The sequence below is a fragment of the Callithrix jacchus genome, chromosome 3, assembly GCF_049354715.1.
Source record: "Callithrix jacchus isolate 240 chromosome 3, calJac240_pri, whole genome shotgun sequence".
NCBI lineage: Eukaryota > Metazoa > Chordata > Mammalia > Primates > Cebidae > Callithrix > Callithrix jacchus.
In genome coordinates this window covers 127,584,164-127,606,582 of record NC_133504.1, presented here as the reverse complement: position 1 = coordinate 127,606,582, position 22,419 = coordinate 127,584,164, and the positions used below count along the sequence as shown (strand labels likewise).

Here is a 22,419-nt window from a genome sequence, read left to right as displayed (position 1 = left end):
ATCATAAAATACACCCACATAACACACCTGTACTTGTACCCCCTGAATCTAAAATAAAAGAAGGAGGGTGGGAGGGAGGGAGGAAGGAAGGAAGGGAGGGAGGGAGGGGGAGGGAGGGAGGGAGGGAGGGAGGGAGGAAAGGAAGGGAAGGAGGAAGGGAGGGAAGAAAAAGCATGAAGTGGACATGAGGTCTGTTGAAGCAAAAGGCACAGATGAAGACAGGGGAGCAGAAGATAACAGATAATGGAAATCCTTGAAAGCCAAGTTAAGATATTCCACTGTCAATATGTTTGTAGAAAGTAGGAAATCATTGCAGTGATTGAAGAAAAGAGTCTTATGTTCTAACTGGTATTTCAGTAAGGTCAATTTACCATGTGAACAATAAACTGGAGAGGAAAAAAAGAAAAAACAGAAGTCAGAGCAGTAACCAAGAAGCTGCTAGGACGATAATCTAAGCCACTGGTTCTCAAACTCACTTGTGCTTCAAAGTCATCTGTTCAGTTAGGTGTTTGGGTCTCATGTACAGTAAGTCTAAAGTGCCACTAATTAGAAGGGATACAAAAAGAAAAAGAGATTTTGAAGAATATAAGCACTTTGCTTTGGGGCACAGTCTTTTTACAATGCACATGGAACATGAAAGTTAGAGAAGTGGGTTCTAGAATATAAGCGAAAGTGTAATTGGAGAGTCACTGATATCCCATTCAAAGTAAATTCAGGTTGAAAATGCAAAAATAAAACAAGAAATTAATTGTTTTATAGACTCTAATGCTTCAGCTGAAGTGTACGTTATCCCTTTTTGTTTGTTTGTTTGTTTGTTTGTTTTGTTTTGTTTTGTTTTGTTTTGTTTTGTTGAGATGTGTCTTGCACTGTTGCCCAGGCCAGAAAATGCAGTGGTGTGATCTCAGGTTACTGCAATATTCACCTCCTGGGTTCAAGTGATTCTCTTACCTCAGTCTCCTGAGTAGCTGAGATTACAGGCACCTGCCACCATGCCAGGCTAATTGTTTTGTTTTGTTTTTCTAGTAGAGACAAGATTTCACCATGTTGGTCAGGCTGGTCTCAAACTCCTGACCTCAAGTGATCCACCTGACTCGGTCTCCAAAAGTACTGGGATTACAGGTGTGAGCCACCATGCCTGGCCATTATCCTCCTTTAAAAGGAGATTCTCAGCCCCCAGCTAAATGAAAAATCATTATACTCACAGTCAAACACTCAAAATTAAATGTAGAAATGTAAAAAAAAAAAAAAAAAAAAAAAAAGGCTAAGAAAAAAGGAAGGAAAAATTCTAGTGTCTTTGGGTAGATGGGAGATGCCAGAAAAAGAAACTGGTTTTCAAGCAGTAAATGAACTGGTGAAACACTTTATGATTCACTGAAGAGATAAAGCAGTCACTGTTAAACAGAGCCCACTTAAACAGAGGAAGCCAATGTTTCTCATAAAAATATCAAATAAATCCACTGTGGTAAAAAAATGTTACTTAAAAATATATTATTTTTAATAGTAGATGAAGCTCAGTGAAGAAATAGACTTCATGACACAGAAATTTCCTTTGAAGTCAAACTTATTAAAATGCATGTATTAAATAAAAGAATGTGGACTTTCTGTCCTTTCCTGCGCAGAAAATTGCCATTGGATAAGGTGCTCAGGTCAAACACTTAAAACCTTAAACAAAAGTCAGAACAAACTAAAAAGACAAGAACTAGAAACCAAATGTTAACTGTTCAGAGGTAAGGACACGAGTTAAAAAGTAAAAACTTGTAAACTCACTTATTATGTACTTAAATCAGTAATTATTCTTTTTTCTAAGGACATGAATTTTCCAATAATTAAAAAAAATCTGTGTTCATATGTAAAACAAAAATTGTCTCATCCTAACACCACTTATGTTATTTAGCCTGTCAGATTTTGCATCTAAAAAACACAAAGAGGAGTTTCTGAGTAATGCCTCTGTAACATCATTGCTCCTGTCCCAAGACAATGTGGGGTGAAATGCAGTTTTGTTTAACTTAATTTTTATGATACAAGTATAGCACGTGCAGGTTTGTTACATAGGTATAGATGTGCAATCGTGGCTTGCTGCACCTGTCAACCTACCATCTAGGTTTTAAGCCCTGTATGTATTAGGTATTTTCCTAATGCTCTCCCTCTCCTTGCTCCCGACTCGTGACAGGCCCCAATGTGTGATGTTCCCCTCCCTGTGTCCATGTGTTCTCATTGTTCAACTCCCACTTATGAGTGAGAACATGCCGTGTTTGCTTTTCTGTTCCTGTGTTAGTTTGCTGAAAAAGATGGCTTCCAGCTTCATCCATGTCCCTGCAAAGAACATGAACTCATTATTATGGCTGCATAATATTCCATTGGAGTATATATGCCACATTTCCCTTATCCAGTGTATCATTGATGGGTGTTTGGGTTGGTTCCCAGTCTTTGCTATTGCAAATAGTGCTGCAATAAACATACATGTGCATGTGTCTATATAGAATGGAAATGCAGCTTTTTTTCAGTTTCTATTTGTGCAGTGGTTCAACATTAACTTTATCAGGTGTAAATAAAAGGGTTAGTTTCTTTCTATGCACCTCTAACAATGTTGTGAGTTAATTTCCACAACCTTAAGTTGGAAGCAGAAGTTCTTGAGTGGCTTCCAAAATTAATACAAATTTCCCCATTGGGCAGAAGCTTGGATGTCACAACCAACACTACCTATAAAACACTGTAAATTTGCTTCCTTATTGCACTGAGCATGGAATGCTTGCATCTAACAATTTCACAAATAATAATAGCTAACATTTATTGGGCATTTATTTTGTGCTGGATACTGCTAAAGATTTAATCAGAAAAGAGAAAGATATAAAGGAAGTAGTCAAAGTATCTTTACCAGCATATGATATGCTCTTATATTTGGAAAAAACCTAAAGATTCCACTAGAAAACTATTAGAACTGATGAACAAATTCAGTCAAGTTCCAGCAGGATACAAAACCAACACACAAAAATTAGTAGCATTTCTTTATTATTATTAATTTTTTTGTTTTTATATTGCATTTTAGGTTTTGGGGCACATGTGAAGAACATGCAAGATAGTTGCATAGGTACACATGTGGCAGTGTGATTCACTGCCTTCCTCCCTTTCACCTACATCTGGCAATTCTCCAGCGAACAATGGGAAAAAGAAATGTGAAAGTAATCCCATTTACCATAGCCACACATAAAAAATTAAACACCCGAAAATTAACCAAAGAAGTGAAAGATCTCTATAATTAAAACTATGAAACACTGATGAAAGAAATTTAAGAGGATACCAAAAAATTGAAACATACACTATGCTCATAGATTGGAAGAATCAATATAGTCAAAATGTTCATACAACTCAAAGCTATCTACAAATCAACACAATCCCTGTCAAAATACCAGTGACATTCTTCACAGAATTAGAAAAAATTATTCTAAAAATCATATGGAGCAAAAAAAAAAAAAAAAAAAAAAGCCTGAATCACCAAAGCAATCCTAAGGAAAAAGAACAAAACTGGATAAATCACATTACCTGACTTCAAATTATACTCCAGAGCTATAGTAACCAAAACAGCATAAGAATGACATTTTAAAAAAGACACATAGACTAGTGGGACAGAATACAGAACTCAGAAACAAATCCACACACCTACAGTGAATTCATTTTTGACAAAAGTGCCAAGAACATACATTGTGGAAAATAAAGCCTCTTCAATAAATGGTAGAGGGAAAACTGGTAATCCATATGCAGAGGAAGGAAACTAGACACCAATCTCTCACCACATATAAAAATCAAATTAAAATGAATTAAAGACTTAAATTGAATACCTCAAACTATGAAACAACTACAAGAAAATATTGGGAAAACTTTCCAGGACATTGGTCTGGGCAGGAATTTCTTGAGCAACACCCCAAAAGCACAGGCAACCAAAAGAAAAGTGGACAATTAGGATTGCATCAAGTTAAAAAGCTTCTGCACAGCAAAGAATCCACAAAGTGAAGATAACCCACATAGTGGGAGAAAATATTTCCAAACTACCCATCTAACAAGAGATTAATAACCAGAATACATAAGGAGTTCAAACAACTCTATAGAAAAAAATCTAATCCAATCAAAAAATAGAAAATCTGAATAGACATTTCTCAAAAGAAGACATACAAATGACAAACAGGCATATAAAAAGCTGCTCAACATTATTGATCATGAGAGAAATACAAATCAAAACTACAGAAAAATATAATCTCACCCCAGTTAAAAACACTTATATCCAAAAGACAGTCAATAACAAATGCTGGAGAGCATGTGGAAAAAAGGGAACCCTTGTACCCTGTTGGTGACAATGTGAATTAGTACAACCACTATGGAGAACAGTTTGGAGGTTTCTCAAAAAAACCAAAAACAGAGATACTATATGATCCAGCATTCCTACTGCTGGGTATATACCCAAAAGAAAGAAAATTGCTATATCAAAGAGATGTTATATTGTTTTTGACTGAAACTATTTTATCAAATATGATTATTGCTACTCCTGCTCAATTTTGATTTCCATTTGTATGTAATATCTTTTTCCATCCCTTTACTGTTAGTCTATGTGCTTCTTTACAGAAAAAGTGTGTTTTTGTAGGCAGCATATGGCTGATTTATGTGTCTTTATCCTTTAAGCTAGTCTATATCATTTTAAGTGGAGAATTTAATCCATCTACATTCAGAGTTATCATTGATATATGAGGTTTTGTTACTGTCATATTGTTCGTTGTTTTCTAGTTGATTTGTATATTCTTTGTTCCTTTCTTTTTCTCTGTCTTTGTAGTGTGTTGGTTTTCCATGGTGGTACTTTTTGTGGCTTCTTCCTCCCTCATTTGTGTGTTTGCTTTACTAGTGAGTTTTTTACTTCCATGTGTATTTATAATGATAACTGACATCATTCCAGATTTTGGAGTCCCTTGAGCATTTCTTGTAAGGTCGGTCTAGTGGTGATGAATTACCTCATCATTTGATTATATGGAAAAGACTTTATTTCTCCTTTATTTTTAAAGAATAATTTTGTTGTATATATTATCTTTGGGTGATAAGTTTTTTTATTTCAGCATTTTGAATATATGATTCCATTCTCTCCTAGCCTATAAGGTTTCTGCTGAGAAGTTCACTGTTAATCTGATGAGAGCACCTTTACAGATGGCTAGATACTTTTGTCTTGTTGTTTTTAGAATTTTCTCTTGGTCATTCACTTGAGAGTTTGACTATAATGTGCCAGAAAGATGACATTTTTGCATTGTATCTGTTTGGGTATAACGGAGCCTCCTATATCTGGATGACTAAATTTCTTGCTAGAATTGAGAAGTCTTCATCTATTATTTTATTAAATTTTTCAAACTCTTTTGCTCTCTCTTTGCCTTTGAGGCTACCTATATTTTGTGTCTGGTCACTTCATAGAGTCCTATATATCACAAAGACTTTGTTCATTCTTTTCATTCTTTTTTCTTTATTTTTTTCTGACTGGGTTATAAAAAATGAATAACCTATCTCTATATTCTGGGAATATTTTGTCTAATCTAGTCTATTATTAAAGCTTTCAAATGTATTTTAATTTGGGGAGTTCTTTAATTCTAGAATTCCTCCTTGGTTCCTTCAAATGATATCTGTCTCATCGCTAAATTTCTCATTCATATCTTGAATTTTTTTATAGCCATAAAAAAGGATGAGTTCATGCCCTTTGCAGGGACATGCATGAAGCTGGAAACCATCCTACTCAGCAAACTAACACAAGAACAGAAAACGAAACACCACATTTTCTCATTCATAAGTGGGAGTTGAACAATGAGAACTCATGGACACAAGGAGTGGACCATCAAACACCAGGACCTGGCTGGGGGTTGGGGAGCTATAGCATTAGGAGAAATACCTAATGTAGATGATGGGTTGGTGGGTGCAGCAAACCACCATGTTACATGCATACCTATGTAACAAATCTGCACATTCTGCACATGTATACCAGAACCTAAAGTATAGTTTTATAAACGTTAAAATAGTAAATGCATAAATATTACTCATTATTCATTGAAAAATAAAATCTGAAAGGAACTGGATTCAGTCATAATATGTCCAGATATTCTTACAATTTTCCAATATTTAAAGAAAATTAAATTTGTTATTTCCAGGCATGAGTTAGGACTGAGAATAATTAGATATTTTCTGAAATTATATCAATTTTGAGATCATTACAATTTATCACTAATTGGGCAATAACAAGTGATATGAAAACTTTTCTACTGAAGCCATGTATGCAGAGAAGCTTGTCTCAGATCAATAAAAATTGTTCTCTACAGTCAATTTTAACTATAACAAGTATATTCCAATATCATACCAAATGGGCAAAAACTGGAAGCATTCACTTTGAAATCTGGCAGTAGACAAGGATGCCCTCTCTCACCATTCCTATTCAACATAGTATTGGAAGTTCTAGCCAGAGCAATCAAGCAAGAAAATGAAATAAATGGTATTCAATTAGGAAAGGAGAAAGTCAAATTGTCTCTATTTGGAGACTACATGATCATATATTTAGAAGACCCCATCATCTCAGCCCAGAATCTCCTGAAACTGATCAGCAACTTCAGCAAAGTCTCAGGATACAAAATCAATGTGCAAAAATTACAAGCATTCCTATACATCAATAACAGACTTAAGGAGAGCCAAATCAAGAACAAACTGCCATTCACAATTGCTACAAAGAGAATCAAATACCTAGGAATACAACTAACAAAGAATGTAAAGGACCTCTTCAAAGAGAACTACAAACCACTGCTCAACGAAATAAGAGAGGACACAAACAGATGGAGAAACATTCCATGTTCATGGTTAGGAAGAAGCAATATGGTGAAAATGGCCATACTGCCCAAAGTAATTTATAGATTCAATGCTATCGCCATCAAGCTACCAATGACCTTCTTCACAGAACTGGAAAAATACCACCTTAAACTTCATGTGGAACCAAAAGAGAGCCCACATAGCCAAGTCAATTCTAAGCAAAAGGAACAAAGCAGGAGGCATCACACTACCTGAACTCAAGCTATACTACAAGGCTACAGTAATCAACACAGCATGATGCTGGTACCAAAACAGAGATATAGACCAATGGAACAGAACAGAGGCCTCGGAGGCCACCCCACACATCTACAACCATCTGATCTTTGACAACCCTCACAAAAACAAGCAATGGGGAAAGGATTCCCTGTTTAATAAATACTGTTGGGAAAACTGGCTAGCCATGTGCAGAAAGCAGAAACTGGACCCCTTCCTGATACCTTACACTAAAATTAACTCCAGTTGGATTAAAGACTTAAACATAAGACCTAACACCATAAAAACCCTAGAAGAAAACCTAGGCAAAACCATTCAGGACATAGGAATAGGCAAGGACTTCATGACTATAACACCGAAAGCATTGGCAACAAAAGCCAAAATAGACAAATGGGATCTAATTAAACTCCAGAGCATCTGCACAGCAAAACAAACAATCATTAGAGTGAACCAGCAACCAAAAGAATGGGAAAACATTTTTGCAATCTACCCATCTGACAAAGGGCTAATATCTAGAATTTACGAAGAACTAAAACAGATTTACAAGGAAAAAAAAAACAAGGCCGTTCAAAAGTGGGCAAAGGATATGAACAGACACTTTACAAAACAAGACATATATGAGGACAACAAACATATGAAAAAATGCTCATCATCACTGGTCATTAGAGAAATGCAAATCAAAACTACATTGAGATACCATCTCATGACAGTTAGAATGGTGATCATTAAAAAATCTGGAGACAACAGATGCTAGAGAGGATGTGGGGAAATAGGAACACTTTTACACTGTTGGGAGTGTAAATTAGTTCAACCATAGTGCAAGACAGTGTATCGATTCCTCAAGGACCTAGAAATAGAAATTCCATTTGACCCAGCAATCCCATTATTGGGTATATATCCAAAGGATTATAAATCATTCTAAGGACACATGCACACGAATGTCATTGCAGCACTGTTTACAATAGCAAAGACTTGGAACCAACCCAAACACCCATTGATGATAGACTGGACAGGGAAAATGTGGCACATATATACCATGGAATACTATGCGGCCATTAAAAATGATGAGTTCATGTCCTTTGTAGGGACATGGATGAACCTGGGAACCATCATTCTCAGCAAACTAACACAAGAACAGAAAATCAAACACCGCCTGTTCTCTCTCATAGGTGGGTGTTGAACAAGGAGAACACATGGACGCAGGGAGTGAAGCATCACACACCGGGGTCTGTTGGGGGAAACTAGGGGAGGGACGGCAGGCAGTGGAGAGTTGGGGAGGGATAATGTGAGGAGAAATGTCAGATACTGGTGATGGGGAGGAAGGCAGCAAACCACATTGCCATGTATGTACCTATGCAACAATCTTGCATGTTCTTCACATGTACTCCCAAATCTAAAATGCAATAAAATACATATTAAAAAAAAAACAAGTATATTGTAAATGCATATCACTAGTTGCTAGCAAAAAAAGATGAAAGGAAATTAATATTATAGACCATATTTACTAACTCATTGTTATTTTAAAAAACTGTTCTTAACTTTCCACTAATGGCAATATAATAGCTGAGGGCTTTCACTCAAAGGCACCAAGTCAGACCCTTTTACTTATCTAATTATAGTCTGACAACTTTGTAAGGTAGATGGCACACCTAATTGGCATATAGAAAAACTGAGGCTCAAAGAAGTTAGCTAACTTGTCAAAAATTACATGGCTGCTAACTAAGTAGAGAAGCAAGGAATCAAACCCAAAGAATGTAAGCCCTCAAAGACTACATCTGCAAAAGAACAAACTGACTAGCTAGAAGTAGAATCACACCTTCAAAACTGTATTCAAGATTAACAATTTTACATAGTAGAAATATCTAATTTTGAAAATCTGTATTAAAATGGTTCTTAAGTTCTCTCTTAAGTTCTTAAGTTTCTTTTTAAAAATAAATACTTATAAAATGACCGACCTGGATAGCAAAATATCACTACCATAGGGGGAAAGGGACAAAATTTTTTAGGGTAAAAGAAACTAGAGACATAACAAGTAAATGCAACACACAGCCCTTAATTGAGTCCTGGTAGAAACAAACTGACTAAAAATATATTGGGCAAAACTGGGAAAATTTGAGTATTAACTCAATTTTAGATTATATGTTTGAATTATTAATGTTGCTATAGGTTGATAGTGTTGTGTTACAAAAGAAAGGCTTTTTAGAGATAAATGGTGAAATAGAGAGTAGCTGTTACAATTTCTGTAGTTTACCTTAAAATACTTCAGCAAAACAATTAAAATGTATAGCAAAATGTTACAATTATGAAAACTAGGGAATTAGTATATAGTTGTAGATTGGACTATACTTCTCACTTTTCTATATGTTTGAATATTTTTCAAGACAAAAAAATCAAAAAAAATTAATTGCTTGTATTTAAAACTTCAGTGTTCATTTTTCAGCTTTAAATACTGTCCTGCACCAGTACTTGGCACCACATTACTTTTTTAAATCCTCTGTCCTTTATTAACTTGTCTTATTGACAAGGAAATGTGGTGTTCCATCACATTAACTGTCAGAAGGCAATTACTCTGCTTACTTTGAGAGTCCAACAGGAAAGAGTGGATCATCTGTTCCTGTTGGGAGGACCTGGGCCATGGCTTTTCATTTCTCCATAAGTGCCATCAATCACTGTTGCACACACATCAGGCACATAAGTTTCTCATCAAGAACCTCTGATCGTCATTGTGTTCGTCAGGAAGAAATTGATGTACAAAGAACTACTGTCTACCTCAGCAAACCACAACTATTCTTTTCTTTAAAAGCAAATTCCTTGACACAGGTGACCTTATCTTAAATCTAATAAATTTCCTATTTCCAAAAAGCTCAACTGGAGAGTTATAAAACTTGAAAATTCTCTTGTGCTTTCTCTTATTTTGCTTCTAGTTGCCATCCTCAAAGGATTGACTAAAAGCAAGCAATTGGATTGAACACCCTAAGAAGAAAGTTTTGCACTGCACCAGGTATGTGGATATTTTTTCTAAATTCCAATTCTAGATTCTAATAAACTAAATAGCTTTCAAGTATATACATATCTTAATATGTATATTAAGATATAGCAACAGTTGTTCTGACAGAGTTATTCTCCTCTTTTCTCATGAACTGCCAAACTGTGTGATAACATTCATTCATATGTTATTAGAACAAAATGTGATTGGTAGGAATGTTTATTCGTCTCGAAAATAAAAAATAATCTGACAATGTATTGGGAAACTGAAGAATAATAAGTAACATTTCTTTTTTCAATTGGGTCAGATTGTTTTCTTCTTAGTATGCCAGTACTATAATAATACCACTGAGACTTTATTATGGATAAGGCATTATTCTCAGCATTATTTGTAATACATATTATTCCAGTCAATACTCAGGACATTCTTATGACATCAGATTGCAACTCACTCAAAGTCATGCAGTGAGTGGCAGAGTCACACAATAAGTGTGCAGAGCTTAACTCAAGTCTCTGACCGACTCTAACACCATTTTATAAACCACAGGATTTTATTGTAAAGTGTGTCTAATCTGACAGCCCACCACCACATTGACATGCACACTAACTTACCTGCTCTAATATGTCATCTGTCTATATGATTTAACCTTTACTTTTTTTCTAAAGCTGATAAGCTGACATGTACAAATTACATATATAACCAAAATGAGAAAAATAAAAGACTACATTATTTTTATCTCACTCTTCCCTTCTACGACCTATAGTCAAAATACAATTCTCTTTTGCAAGCTGTTATTTTCAAAGGTATTAAGTCTGCACTATGTATTAGGCATGATGATATAACAATGAATAAAGCAAAATTCCTGTCATTTTGGGATTTAAGAAAAGGATATCAGCCAGACACAGTGGCTCACACCTGTAATCCCAGCATTTTGGGAGGTCGATTTGGGTGGATTGCTTGAACCCAGGAGTTCAAGACCAGCCTGGGCAACATGGAGAAATCCTGTGTCTACAAAAAGATAAATAATAATAATAATAACAATAAGCAGGAGTGGTGGGGTATGACTGTAGTCTCAGCTACTAGGGTGTCCAAGGTAAGAAGATTGCTTGAGCTTGGCTGGTGCAGGCTGCAGTAAGCCATGAGCATGCCACTTCACTCCAGCCTGGACAACAGAGTGAGAACCTGTCTTTAAAAAAGGTAACAGAAAAAGGATCTCAAATGTCAAAATCTTCAGAATTAAATTAGGGGAAGAGTCCATTTGACATGGTTCCTTGTTCCAAGTGACAGCCTCATGTCACAGAGACAAAGAGCATCTTCCTACTACATCAGGAATCTTTACAAAACAGTGCAGTATTCGGTCATTTATATGATGGTTTCCCAGAGAGAGGGAGAGAGAGAGAGAGAGAGAAAGGGAGAGAGAGAGAGAGAGACAGAGAGAGACAGAGAGAGAGAGAGAGAGACAGAGAGAGAGAGAGACGTCTTGAATTAGAATAGAAATAAGAAGATCATTTCCTTCTCTTATTGCTAAACTTCCTAAGATCCTGCCTTTCCTAGCCAATCTTTAATATCAGTAGAAAAATGCTCATTTGGCAAACTACTTAGAAAAATCTTGACTCTCCTCCATTGCTTCCTCTTTAAAATAGTGTGTTTTATGCCTGAAGCAATTTTGCATCACCCCATGGAATTCAAATGTAAAGCTAATTTTCAGAAACCATTGGCCTCTTTTAGCCTGTACTTTCTAATAAGGATAAGTCATTTATCAAAATGCATTCCTCTCCCATAATACATAACTAATAGTAAGCCAAGTTTCTGCTTTTCCCAGGAGACATCAGAAAGAATGGAAACTCTGCCGCTGTTTGTGTGCATCTGTGCACTGAGTGCTTGCTTCTCGGTAAGTATCTACCCAAATAAGATTTTTTCTTTGAGTATCAATAGTACCTACCTGGGATTTTTAAAGCATAATAAGCAATCCCTATTTCCAAGAAGCTTGACATCTTTTATTTCCATGAAACATAAAAATATAGATAATTGGCCACTGCAGTGGCTCACACCTGTAATCTCAGCACTATGGGAGGCCAAGGAGTGAGGATCACTTGAGCTCAGAAGTTGAAGACCAGCCTGAGAAAAATAATGAGACTGTGTCTCTATAAAAAAACAAAAAAATTTCAGTTAGCCAGGTATGATGGTGCATGCCTGTAATCCCAGCTACTCGGAGGCTGAGGTGGATCTTGAGCCTGGGAAGTCAAGGATGTGGTAAGCTGTAATCAACCACTGTGCCCCAGCCTGGTCAGCAAAATGAGACTCCGCCTTAAAAATCTAGATAGATAGATGATAGATAGATAGATAGATAGATAGACAGAGCATAAGGAAATAATTTGTTTTATTTATCCAATATCTATAGAGCACAAACTTTATAATGAGTTTGATGAGATCTGACAGAGATAAAACTCAGATTCGTAAGGCCTTTAGGTCTTGGTATGGAATATGGATTGAAATCTGTCAGAGAGTCTCAACATATTCAAAGCACCCCCAGGGGAGTAACATGATGGGATTCTCAGGAGAAAACAGGTAGCAGGGAACAAAAGCTGAGATGAGGAGACTTAGTCAGGAAGCTATGGCAGTGGTCCAGATAAAAGATGATGGTGACTTGAACTAAATGTCAGCAGTTAAAAGATGAGAGAGGGTTTAGGATACATTTTTGTGATTGATTCTACTATATCATCTGCTGGATTGTGTATGTAGTAAAAGAAAAAAATGAACAAGCCTGTAATCCCAGCACTTTGGGAGGCCGAGGCGGGTGGATCATGAGGTCAAGAGATCGAGACCATCCTGGTCAACATGGTGAAACCCCATCTCTACTAAAAATACAAAAAATTAGCTGGGCATGGTGGCGCGTGCCTGTAGTCCCAGCTGCTCGGGAAGCTGAGGCAGGAGAATTGCCTGAACCCAGGAGGCGGAGGTTGCGGTGAGCCGAGATCGCGCCATTGCATTCCAGCCTGGGTAACAAGAGCAAAACTCCGTCTCAAAAAAAAAAAAAAGAAAGAAAGAAATGAACAGGCCAAGTACCTTGACTCAGGCCTATAGTTTCAGCACTTTGGGAGGCTGAGGTGGGCAGATCACTTGAGGTCAGGAGTTCGAGACCAACCTGGCCAATATGGCACAACCCCATGTCTGCTAAAAATACAAAAATTAGCTAGGAGTGGTGGCTGGCTACTCGGAAGGCTGAGGCAGGAGAATTACTTGAACCTCACTTGCAGTGAGCTGAGATCATGTCACTGTACTCCAGCCTGGGCAACAGAGCAAGACTGTCCCCCCCGCTCCAAAAAAAATGAACAAAAATGTTCTAGTTTGGGGCATGTTACATTTGAAATGGCTGTTAGATTTCTACATTGAGATATTAAGAAGAAAGTAGATATATATTGTCTGGAGTTCAGAAAGCAATCTAGGGGTAAAGTCTATATTTAAAACATATTTGAAGCCATGAGACCTTACAAGATCACCTACAGAGAAAATGTAGGACATTTGGATATGGATTGAGAAAATGGAGTAGTCACAAGAGTGGACAAGAAAGTATGGCTTCCAAAACCAAGAGAAGATTACAAAGTGGACCTTCTATCTTTAAGAAATTTAGGGTGTACTGGCAAAGGCAGATTAAAATTAATAATGATACAAGGTGATTACAAGGTGATACATGCTGTAATAATAAAAATATTTTTCTCTAATACTATGTACCTATAAGTATTTATTCAATTTTGTTTTAACACAACTTCAAATAAGGATCAAGAAGTGGAATGTACTTTTATTGAATGACGATAGATAGCCTCAGAATATTATGCCAGCAGAGCAGACAGGGCAGAAGAACTGAGGAAGTGGATGGAATTTACTCTTGAATATTCTCTTATTTCCTACTTACCATATAATAGCCACCAAAAAACAACCTTAGGCCTTTTCCCTGGACCCTAATTCTGATTTTGTGACTGTAGAAGAGCGTTCAAGTTGGGCTCAGAAGATGTGGGCTCAAACTCATCTCTAATGTTTATCATCCAGATGAATCTTGAGCAATTTAGAATCTATTTACAGGGTCCCAATTTCCCTATGTGTAAAATAATAATAACACTGTATGCTTCACAAGGCTGCTGAAGGGTAAATGGGAATTTATAAATTATAAAATATAGCGTAAATGTAAAAATTATGGCTTAAGACTATTGTGATCTTAACTAACATACTAGTTGATAAGGCTTTAAGTTCTGAATACACACAGTGATGTTAACATTTTTAATAATTTAAATATTAATAAGGAATCTCTGGCTACCAATACCTCTCTATTGAAAGAAATAACTTTCCAATCAACACAAATAATTATGTTATGTGGAATGATGAAACCTGAGTTTCTCTTCGGAGGTGGCCTTTCCTCATACCTCCTACAAATCAAGACACCTAAAGAATCCTTTCTTCCAAGTTCTTAGAATAGGTAAAACTCTTTAAACTTCCCAAATCTCAAAAAGTGAGCCAAGATAGCGCCCCTGCACTTTAGCCTGGGCAACAGAATGAGACTCTGTCTCAAAAAAAAAAAAAAAAAAGAAAAAGAAAAGAAAATACAGAGATGCACCAGAGAGTAGCATCAACCCACAGCCAGGAAAGGTCAGCCCTGGAGCTCTAGCAACAACCTGCTTTTATGGAGTGATTTCAAGGAGTGGATAGTCACAGATTTTCAAATGGTCCTAAAAGATAAGCTAGTAGCAAATGAAGAAGTTTAATGTGCTTTCTAATTTCAGTTAAATTAAATCTTGTGCTGGGTGTGGTGTCTCACACCTGTAATCCCAGCACTTTTGGAGACCAAGGTGGGCAGGTCACCTGAAGTCAGGAGTTCAAAACCAGCCTGGCCAACATGGTGAAATTCTGTCTCTACTAAAAGTACAAAAATTAGCCAGGCGTGGGATGCACACCTGTAATCCCAGCTTCTGGGAAGGCTGAGGCAGGAGAGTCCCTTGAACCCGGAAGGCGGAGGTTGCAGTGAGCTGAGATCACGCCACTACACTCCAGCTGGGTGGCAGAGAGACTCCATCTCAAAAAAAAATTTTTTTTAATGTAATCTTGACCTTGTACTCCTCTAGTTCTCTTCCTTTCTATTTCTTTTTCTTTTTTCATTTATGCCTATTTCTTTCATGACAATTTTCCCTGCTCTTCCTTCCTCAGATAATTTGACATTCCTCTAGTGATTTTTAAAGTTTTCTGCTCTCTCATACCCCTTCTTTCTTGCTCTCCTTCTCCTTCTGTGACTCCAGCCTGTTGCAGAAAATTTTACCTGACAAGAAACCCAAGCGGCACTCAGGGAAACTGAGGAACACACTTTATTATGCCGGTGGGCCCAGAAGGGTTCACACCCAAAAGTCTGGACCCTGGCTAAGAAAAGTACACAGTTTTTATAGGTGAAGGGGTAGGGGAAGTAACTCAGAACTTTAGACGACGCGGCAGTTTTCCTTAAGGTTTTTAGCTAGTAAGCAATAAGCTGAGGTACAGAAGCAGAAAGAGGCAGTTATTAGCAGAAAAACAGGGGAAGTTTTAAAATAGGCAAGTTGCTGACTATGTGCTAACAAAATCCTGGGCAAAATTTCCACTTCAAGCCAACTCTCTCCTTGTTCCTTGTGTCTTCTCCCTCTTCTCGCCTCTCAAAAGTGCGGTTTGCAAATGGAGAATCATTCTACAAAAAGTTACTTAGTCTGAGACTTATTTTCCCATCCGTATAATGAAGATAATAACAGTACGCACCTTATGATATTGATAAGAAATTAAATAAATTTGCATTTGTAAGCCACGTAGAATAGGGCCTAACATAAAATAGGTGTTACATAAAGACTTTTTTAATAAAAATAAATAACAGATGTGAACAGGCAGGCAGGGTTGCTATCTTTCATACACTGTCCCTTGCATATCTCCATTCATTATAAGCACCTCCATACTTCGATCATCTAAACTCAAAACTTTAGAGACATGTATTTTTAACTCCTTCCTCTCTCAGACTTCTCTAATACACAAGTTCTGTTGTAGCCACCTGTAAATGCCAATCACAATGACTAATCAATATATTAAGTAAATCAAACAAACTGGTCATTTGATACATGTTCCAGGCCAACCTAACATTAAAATTAATGGGGTTTTAATTAATTTGCCTTCGTATAAAAATGTAGTAGGTATTATTTTGGTCACCTAAACTAAAATAGTTGAAACTATTTTACATATGAATAAACACTTTTAAATTTTAACATTTTATTCAATAAGAAATTAGTTATTGTTATCATTTCACGCATTTACTCATTCAATTAATAGCTAATGAGTACCTGCCATATTCAAGACATAGTTTTAGATATTGGGCTTACAGAGGTGAATGAAACAGGGACCTTTGTGAGGCTGATGTGATTAAGGGAATGAACCACATAACTATTTTAAAGCAAAGAGGTCGTAGAATTGGACTTTGGATCTGGAATTTAATTTAAACCAAATCATTTCATGAATAAGCTGACATCCAGTCACATTAAGTGACTTACCCAAAGTCACTCAGCTATTCAGTGGCAGACACAGGACAGAAGCAAACTTCCACTGCTAGTCTGTTGTGGTGTGTTTCAAACATGTTCCTCTGAGATCTGGACATTCTTCACAACATCCTCAGAGACCATCTGGAAAGGGAGAGACTGAGATCCTGGAATGTGAGGCCTCAATCCTGCTTCAATCAGAGCAGGTCTCTAATTATCTAGATTGCATATTGAATCTCCAGGGAAAGATCCATTTGAACAATATGACTTGTTTATTTTATATGAGAAAACGACTACCCCTTTAATGGAAAGGATCTCCTCAGAGATTCCTGGAGTCAGTGTTACTGAGTCTGAAAATCTACGCCCTTTTAAGAGAGATCTATGGAAAAATACCAAAGTCATGAGTATCAGAAGCCATTGTGTTATCTAATGGCTGTTCTCAGTTATGAATTAAAGTTCCTGGATAAGTTAACTTTCTTTTTTTTTTTTTTTTTTTTTTTTTTTTTTGAGACGGAGTTTCGCTCTTGTTACCCAGGCTGGAGTGCAATGGCGCGACCTCGGCTCACCGCAACCTCCGCCTCCTGGGTTCAGGCAATTCTCCTGCCTCAGCCTTTCGAGTAGTTGGGATTACAGGCACGCGCCACCATGCCCAGCTAATTTTTTGTATTTTTAGTAGAGACAGGGTTTCACCATGTTGACCAGGATGGTCTCTATCTCTTGACCTCGTGATCCACCAACCTCGGCCTCCCAAAGTGCTGGGATTACAGGCGTGAGCCACCGCGCCCAGCCGGATAATTTAACTTTCTAAACAAACAATACTTTCTTGTATTGATAGATGTTGTAAAGAATGTCTAGATCTTAGAGGAACATGTTTGAAACACACTGCAACAGACCATCAGTGGAGGTTTGAGTCTGTCCTATGTCTGCCATTAAATAACTGAGTGACTTTGGGCAAGTCATTTAATATGCCTGGATCTCAGTTTATTCATTTATGAAATGATTTGTATTAAATTCCAGATCCAAAGTCTAATTCTATGACCTCTTTGCTTTAAAATAGTTATGTGGTTCATTCCCTTAATCACATGAGTCTCACGAGAGTCCCTGTTTCATTCACCTCTGTAAGCCCAATACCTAGAAACTATTTTTGAGGCTGGATATATTAGTCTCTGAGGAAGTTATCTTAGTTAAACAACTCTGCCAGTCTCTCAGAAGTTGTCATTTCATCACACTAAACTTTGTATCCAAAGAGAGTTTATAACTTGGGACTGGAATAATTTACCCATTTGGTGATCTAAAAAGAGTTCTGTGGGACTCATTAGGAAGAAAACCTATCCTTGTTTGGGACTTTGGTATTTTCTCCTTTATCTTGTTAATATTTCTTTTCTCTAATTTAATATAACTAATCACTAAAAAAATGTAATATGAGATTGAATACAGGGAAGAGGGATATAAAAGGCATGCAGTATGTTTACAGATAAGAAACTGAAACGGTGATGGTACTTAACTCAATTAATGTCATCAGTGGCCAAAGGAAATAAAAATATTCATCTTGCAAAATCTAAGACCCACGTGGCATAGAAGTTATTTTCAAATTTTGAAGGACTCCTGGATCTTCTGTACATCTGCCAAAACATAAAATTAGTTCCAAAGAATGGAAATCTTCATGAAGAAATTTCTATTCAGTTAATAATGGAAATCCCCAAAAACAAACCTACATTCAGTATCAAGAACTCTCTACCAGGCTGCCTTAGGAATGACAGTAGTGAGTTCCTTATCAGAAGAGGATAGATGCATAGGCTAGAAAGCCTTTTTCAGGTGTATTGAAAAAAGATCAAGCATCAGATGAACAGTTAGACTAGATCAGTGTTCTTTTCAGATGTAAATACCTTTGAGAAATCATGAAAACCACTGGTGCTCTAACCAGAAAAATGCATAAACATGCAAATTTTCTCTAAAAATCAGATGATTCATGAACCCCCTGAATCATGAATTCTGTAATTCTAAGTTTTTAAATAATAAAATTAAACGGGAATGACCAAAGTTGTTTCTCTGATTTATAAAGGCTAAAAACTGTTTCCTGAAATATGGAGAACACAAAGCTGGGGTGGGACGTTTCATTTGTTGAGGCTTTTGCTGTTGTTTGACAGTTTCATGTTTTGATGATAGTAGATATGAGGGGTGTAATTCAAAAAGGGCTTCTGGGTCTCAGATGAATGTCTTTGACTAAAGTTTTGTGAACAGGCTGAGCAAGCAGGGAGCCTTTTTGCCGGCACCTCAGGCAGTAACTTGACCATTTTCTACCAGAGAAAGAAGAGAGGGACCATAAGCATAAAAGTTCATGTCCAGCTAAGCATTCAAGCTAAAGTCCACAAGAATATATTCATCCCAACTATCTAGAGAGTAGACAGTTGACAAAAGAAAATTCTCTAGTAGCAATTCTTTCTTGAAACGTAGTGAAATTAGGAAGCTAATCACTTGACTTAAAAATGTATTCTGGTTTCTAATCCCAAAACTCCACAAATACTGTTCACCTCATGGTCAGCAGTGATCACCTAATTGATGAATAAATGGATACTTTTTTCATTTCTTATGTTTTCTTTCTTTTCTGCAGTTCAGTGAAGGTCATAAAAGGGATCACGGACTACGTCACAGAAGGCATTATCACCATTTTCCCGAACATCACTTTAAATTACCACCTCATTTTGGACCACCAGCTCACCAGAGGCCAGTCAATAAAAACCCCTATAGGTGTCTACACAAACGCTGCAGGCCTAAGCCTCCACCTTCACCTATTAAACCCCCACAAAAATTCCCAAATCCTCACCAGCCACCTAAACTTCCAGATAAAAATGGCAGTGTGGTCAACCCTACCATATTGGTTACAACCCAAATTCCAACTACGAGTTCGCTATCTGCTTCCACCAAAATTACTACCCTTCCAAATGTGACTTCTCTTCCTCAAAATGTTTCCATCACGTCTCCAGGAGAAAATGTTAACCCAAGCTCTTCTGTAACCACATTAACACCAGAGAATTCCTCAACTCCAACAGAGGCCACAACTGCCCCATCCACACCTCCTGCAACTACACCAGCTCCACCACCTTCCTCAGCTCCACCGGAGACCACAGCTGCCCCACCCACACCTTCTGCAACTACGCCAGCTCCACCACCTTCCTCAGCTCCACCGGAGACCACAGCTGCCCCACCCACACCTTCTGCAACTACACCAGCTCCACCACCTTCCTCAGCTCCACCGGAGACCACAGCTGCCCCAGTTACCACACCTAATTCTTCCCCAACTACTGTTACACCTGACACAACTACACCCACACAGCAAACTACTTCTTCAGTCACTACTCAAACTACTACTGCCCGCCAAAATAAAATTTCTCGATTTCTTTTATATCTAAAGAAACTACTAGACAAAATGATTGATGATGCAGTGGAGAAATAGTATATTATATGTTGTAAAGTGTTCTGTCATTTTCAAGATGTGATTTATGAGTACAGAACTACCATCTTTACTTTTAGCACCAATTGCAAGATGAAATTTTATTACTCAAATTTAAAGCACTACCACTAACCTTTCAATCTAATTATTCACCTTCACAAGACCTATTAATAAGACAAACTGCCTCTATCCCACAAGCCAGGTGCAGGTCTGAGATTCAAAATCACTCTTTGGGGCCTGCAGAGATAGCCTACCGAGGGCAGAGAAAGTCCTTAGATAAAGAGAGAATATTGTATGGGTCATCAAACATTTACTGCTCCCTAAATGTTGGAAACTACAAGATCACTACCTTGTACCCCCATCAAAATCCCACCTGAACCATCTAATCCTATAAACATAAAGGGATAAAGTTGGATCTCTCCAGATGAACAAAGACATCTAAATATCTGTAGATAGAAACATTTATCTATCTAAATCTATTGGTAGACCTGTCGTTGTATTGTTGATTAATGACAAACCCTTTACATAATTATCTTCAATTTTAAATAAAATTTTATTTCACAAAGTGTGAGCCAAGAAAGGGGAAAGTTGATTGGAAGTGAAGATTAGAATTGGCCTGGCAGCCAAGCATGAACCAAGACTGGCACTATTTTTCTGAGTGTATATAATTGTTTGAACTGCAAGGTTGATATTTATTTCATTGTATCTAAGTTAACTTAGATCTAATGTACTTGAGTCTAGCCTCTGTGAACTGTAAGAATACAACTTTGTATGTTCACATGGTGCTCATAATATTTCACTCTCAATTTAATTAATTCACATAAATTCCATGTGAAATGTATTCAACAATGAAATATTTTCTAAAACATTTAACATATATTTGCATGTATTTTAAAACATGCCAAACTACTGCTTTAATACCAAGTTTGCAGAATTGTCTCTGAAAATAAAAGCCCTGACTTTAGTTGTTAAAAAAGAAAAGTTCGGTATATAGAGATGTTCATTTGGGATGTGGAGGCATTTTTATCTTCTGTCACTACTACTTAAAACTCTGATGATTATGTTTAATTTTTTGCTAACTAATAAAGATTCCAAATGGCAATTTATATTCACCTTGTGTACCTGGAAGTTTCTTGCCTTTCTTAGTCTCTGAGACCAGTGAAAAGAGACCTAAATGAAGATTTACATTTTTGTCAACTCTGTCACTAATCAGCCAAGTGACTTGGGTAGGACACTCTGTCTCTAAACATTAATTTTCTTTATTCTACAAAGTGATTAATTTACTTAAATTAACTTAATCTTATTAATATATATTTCCAATCCATTATGTGTGTGCCCTATGCTTCTCAAGCTGACAATTAAAGATCCCATCTCCCTCACTTTACTCTGTCCACCTAGGCTCATCTTGGTAGCTCTGTACAGATCAGCCCATGACCGATCACTGCAGGAATACTGAAATCTGACCATTTCTGCCCAAAGTAGAACTCCTGCAACAGGCAGTCTTTACTTCAGAACCAACTCTCCTATTTGGCCTGTGCAGAAGACAAATGGATCTTGGAGACTTTACAGTAGATTGTCATGAGCTTAACTGAGTGGTGACTCCATCTGCAGCTGCTGAACCAGATGCGGTTTCATTGCATGAAAAAATCAACATATCTCCTGGTACCTGGTATGCAGCTATTGATTTTCCCAGGGCTTTGTTTCTTGATACCTTTTACTAAAGACCACCAGAAACCATTTTCTTTTGGTTGGCAAGGCTGGCAATATACGTTCCCTGTCCTGCCCCAGGAGTATATCAGCTCTCCAGACTTAAGTCATAATCTAGTTCACAGATCTTGATCACCTTTCCTTTCACAAAATATAACACTGTCATCACATTGATGACATTATGCTGGTTCGACCCAGTGAGAAACAGCAGACACTCTAGATTTATGAATAACACATTTGTGTGTAAGGTGGGAAATAAGTGTGATGAAGAATCCAGGGCCTTTTATTGTAGTGAAATTTCTAGGGGTCCGGTGGTGTGGAGACTGCTGAGTTATCCCTTCCACAGTGAAGGATAAGCTGTTGCATCCGTCTCCTTCAATAATTAAGAAAGAAGCCTATTTGGATTTTGGAGGCAACACTGTCCTCATTTGGCTCTGTTACTCTGGCCCATTTACTGAGTGACCTGAAAAGCTGCTAGTTTTGGGTGGAGTCTAGAACAGAGAAGGCTCTGCAACAGGTCCAGGCTGCTGTGCAAGCTGCTTTGTTACTTGGGCCATATAATTCAGCAGATTCAGTGGTATTCGAGGTATCAGTGGCACAGGGGGAATGCTGTTTGGAGCCTTTGGCAGGCTCCTATAGGTGAATTATAGCAGAGGCTT

General features: G+C 37.2%; 1 protein-coding gene across 1 annotated transcript; it reads left to right on the top strand.

Moving 5' to 3' along the window:
* The first annotated feature begins 11,894 nt into the window (after positions 1 to 11,894).
* Positions 11,895 to 20,086, top strand: MUC7 (mucin 7, secreted). Its single transcript, XM_002745765.7, has 2 exons — positions 11,895 to 11,963; positions 19,214 to 20,086. Exons 1-2 carry the CDS (start codon positions 11,910 to 11,912, stop codon positions 20,054 to 20,056), a joined length of 897 nt encoding a protein of 298 aa, XP_002745811.4. The 5' UTR covers positions 11,895 to 11,909; the 3' UTR covers positions 20,057 to 20,086.
* Positions 20,087 to 22,419: the final 2,333 nt, after the last annotated feature.

Coding starts and splice junctions, on each gene's coding strand:
- MUC7 (XM_002745765.7), top strand. CDS start 11,910: ATGGAAACTCTGCCGCTGTTTGTGTGCATCTGTGCACTGAGTGCTTGC. Junction 11,964..19,213: donor CACTGAGTGCTTGCTTCTCG/GTAAGTATCTAC, acceptor TCTTTTCTGCAG/TTCAGTGAAGGTCATAAAAG.